General features: G+C 32.6%; 1 protein-coding gene across 1 annotated transcript; it reads right to left on the bottom strand.

Annotated features, from left to right (window-relative positions):
• Positions 1-1,956: 1,956 nt before the first annotated feature.
• On the bottom strand, positions 1,957-2,883 carry LOC124075506 (olfactory receptor 2J3-like). Its single transcript, XM_046418948.1, is given in 1 exon segment — positions 1,957-2,883. A coding segment is annotated over 1 exon segment (927 nt).
• Between the last annotated feature and the right edge of the window lie 517 nt (positions 2,884-3,400).

Below are 3,400 nucleotides of genomic sequence, written 5' to 3'. Positions count from 1 at the left end.
ACAACCTAAGTGTTCATAGATGGATAAATAGATAAAGAAAACATCACACACACACACACACACACACACACACGAATATATAACATATTAAATAATGAAATGTTATTCATCCATAAGAAGAAAATCCTGCTCTTTATGACAACATGGAAGAAACTAAAGGACATTATGATAAATGAAGTAAATATACACACATAAATAAATATGATTTCACATAAATGTACAATGTAGGGAGCTTGAACTCATACAAGCATGGTGGTTTCTAGGGATTGGGGAGTGAAAAAAAAAGAAATTGGTCAAATGGTACAAAAACTGAGTTATAAAATGAATAAGTTCTGAGGATGTAATATATATCATGGGAATATATTTAGTAATATCATACTACATACTTGAAACTTTCTTAGCAATCAGATTTTACATGTTCCCAACTGCACATGCATTCATACACATGACATGGTAACCATATGAAATGATGGAAGTGTTACTATGACTGGGGTACTCATTTCAACCTGCATGTATAATCTAGGCTCATAATTTTGCTTTGTACACTTTGAAAATATACAATTTTATTTGTGAATCATATCTCCATTAATCTGGAAAAATAAAAAGTAAAGACTTATTTAGAGTAATACAATTTAGCAAAGAACACTGATGTTAAGAGATCTTTTAAGTACACAGTAATAATAAGGAGATGGAAACATTAATTTCCTGGATTTGATCAGTTCACACTGTGCACATGCATTGAACAATTACACTGTTCTATATAACTATGTGGAGATTCTCTGTTTTAATGTAAAATCTTTAAAAAGAAAAGTTTTAAGGTAGTTTCAATATGTCAATAACTAAACCAACTAAAGCAAACTAAATGTATAATATTTTTTCCTCTTCTTTCATTTAACAGCACCAACTTCCTACCAGAATTACTAACTGGTACTTAGAATCAAAATTCATTGCCCCATTACTTGTTGTTTTAAATTTGAAAAGAAAATAACAAATTAAGTCATATATAGATAGATCAACTTTTATCTTATATTTCCATTTTCTCCATAAAAAAGTTCTGTTTAGACATAAGGTGTGATATATTGTGTTACCATGAATCCCACAATCAGGAGAGAGATAATGTCTAAGAGAAAATGTTAATGAAGTGAATGAAGAATAAATGAAGGCTAGGTGTGGGTGGAAGAACAAATGAATTATTTTGAATAGATGTTTTCCTATACTGACTCATGTGACAAGTTATAGAGACCCACTAAATAAATTATTCATGTAATTTAGTGTCTTTAAAAAGTGGACTTCAACCAGAGTTCACCATATAATAAACCATGTTATTTGTCATATTTACCATTAACCTTTACTGTGACATATTTTAGCTAATTTTGAAGGCTATTCCATGACCAAAAACACCACTAGCTCTGTTATTCTTCTCTCTCTCTCTCAGTCTCTGTCTGCGTCTCCTCTCTCTCTCTCTCTCTCTCTCTCTCTCTATATATATATATATATATATATATATATATATATATATATACACATAGAGATACATAATTACATGTAAACAAAATATATTCATAAATGGCAAGTTCATAAATTAGCATACTAATTTCTTTTAGAAATGTATCAAATATGTTTGAAATAATCTCTTCATAATGGTACAAATGTGTGTGCATACACACATACATAGGCGTTTCTATATGTTGATATTCCAGCAAGTGAAATGAAATACAGATTTTTTAAAGCCTAATTTGTACAAAAAAAAACATTTATTTCTTAATAATATTTCAAAATTAACCACTAAAAATTGCAATAAATTTAGAACTGAACAATCCAATGTATAGTGAAATGTTGACAACTAAAAATAAATCTCAAAGAAGCAAAGAAATCATACTTTAAGATTGGCTAGACACAATGAAGAAAAATTGAAGGACATATGGCTACCTTGTCACATCTCTCACTCTCTCACTATCACCCCATCAGTCTTCTAAGTGCCCCTCTTACATCTTTGTTTCTGAGGGTGTAGATAAGAGGGTTGAGGCTAGGGGTGACAACAGTATAAAACAAGGCAATGAATTTTCCTTGGTCTTGAGAATTTTCTGTTGGTGGCTGGAGATATATGCACATGACTGTAATGAAAAAAAAAAGGAAAACAACTGTAAGATGGGCTCCACACATCCCAAAGACTTTCTGAAGTCCAGTAGTTGTCTGCATCCTCAGTACAGCCTTGGCAATGGCACCATAGGAGCTGAGAATGAGAATAAGTGGTATGACAACAAAAATGGAGCTCATCACCATGAGAGTCAGCTCATTAGCATGGATATCAACACAGGATAATTGGAGCAATGCTGGAACTTCACAGAAGAAGTGATCCACCTGGTGATGTCCACACAGGGGTACCCAGAAGGTAAAGGAGGAATGAAGTGCTGAGGTAGTAAAGCCACATACCCAACAAGCCAAAGCCAACATGTGGCAGAATCGAGGGTGCATGATGACAGTGTAATGCAATGGTCTGCATACAGCTACATAACGATCATAAGATATCACCACCAAAAGCACACACTATGTGGTTCCCAGAGCAAGGACAAAGTAGAGTTGAACCAAGCAACCAGCATAAGAAATGGTCTTCTCTGGGCCCCAGAGATTCACCAACAGCTGGGGGATGGAGCTTGTGGAATAGCAGAGATCTAGAAAGGAGAGGTTTGATAAGAAGTAGTACATGGGAGTGTGGAGATGGGAGTCTAGGTGTGACAGGATGATGATGAACAAGTTGCCTATCAATATCATCAAGTAGAACATCAAGATAAGCACAAAGAGAGTTGCTTCCAGGTGAGGCCACTAAGAAAAACCCAGTAAAATAAAATAGCCTTCAGAACTTGCATTTTTTGCCATCATCATTCAATTTTTTTTTCCTATTTTTAGGAAAGAATCACATAAACTTCAAAAGCTATCTACACATTGTCAAATACTTGCAAAGAGATTAAAGAAAAAATGTGTCACTTCCAATTGTAACATTATGTGCATTAATGGCAGTAAAAAATGTTTCTCATTTTCACTGTATGTTTCATTCAGACATTTGCACTGTTGCAGAAATGATAAGTAACTTCTCAAGTGAATGACTTTTTCATACAATTCCTAAATTAGTATTTGGATTAATAATTACATGATATTCTATGGCTAGAAAGGACAAGTTTTATTAAAATATTCTTTTTCTTATTTAAACAATTAATTTAATTCTCTTTTTCACTTTTTCAGGTTATTTCAAATGTGTAGTTATAGAAAAAGGAATGACTTCAGTTTTAATGGTTTTCTATATAGATAAGAGTTTATCAGGTAAAGAAATACAATTTGGGAATGACATTAGAATGTCAACAATATTAGCTGATAATTAACTGAATATGATTATAGAGATAAT

The sequence above is a fragment of the Marmota monax genome, unplaced genomic scaffold (genome assembly GCF_021218885.2).
Source record: "Marmota monax isolate L192 unplaced genomic scaffold, Marmota_monax_Labrador192_F-V1.1 WCK01_AAM20220418_F8-fsc00956, whole genome shotgun sequence".
Taxonomy (NCBI): Eukaryota; Metazoa; Chordata; class Mammalia; order Rodentia; family Sciuridae; genus Marmota; species Marmota monax.
This window is presented reverse-complemented; position numbering and strand designations above follow the sequence as displayed.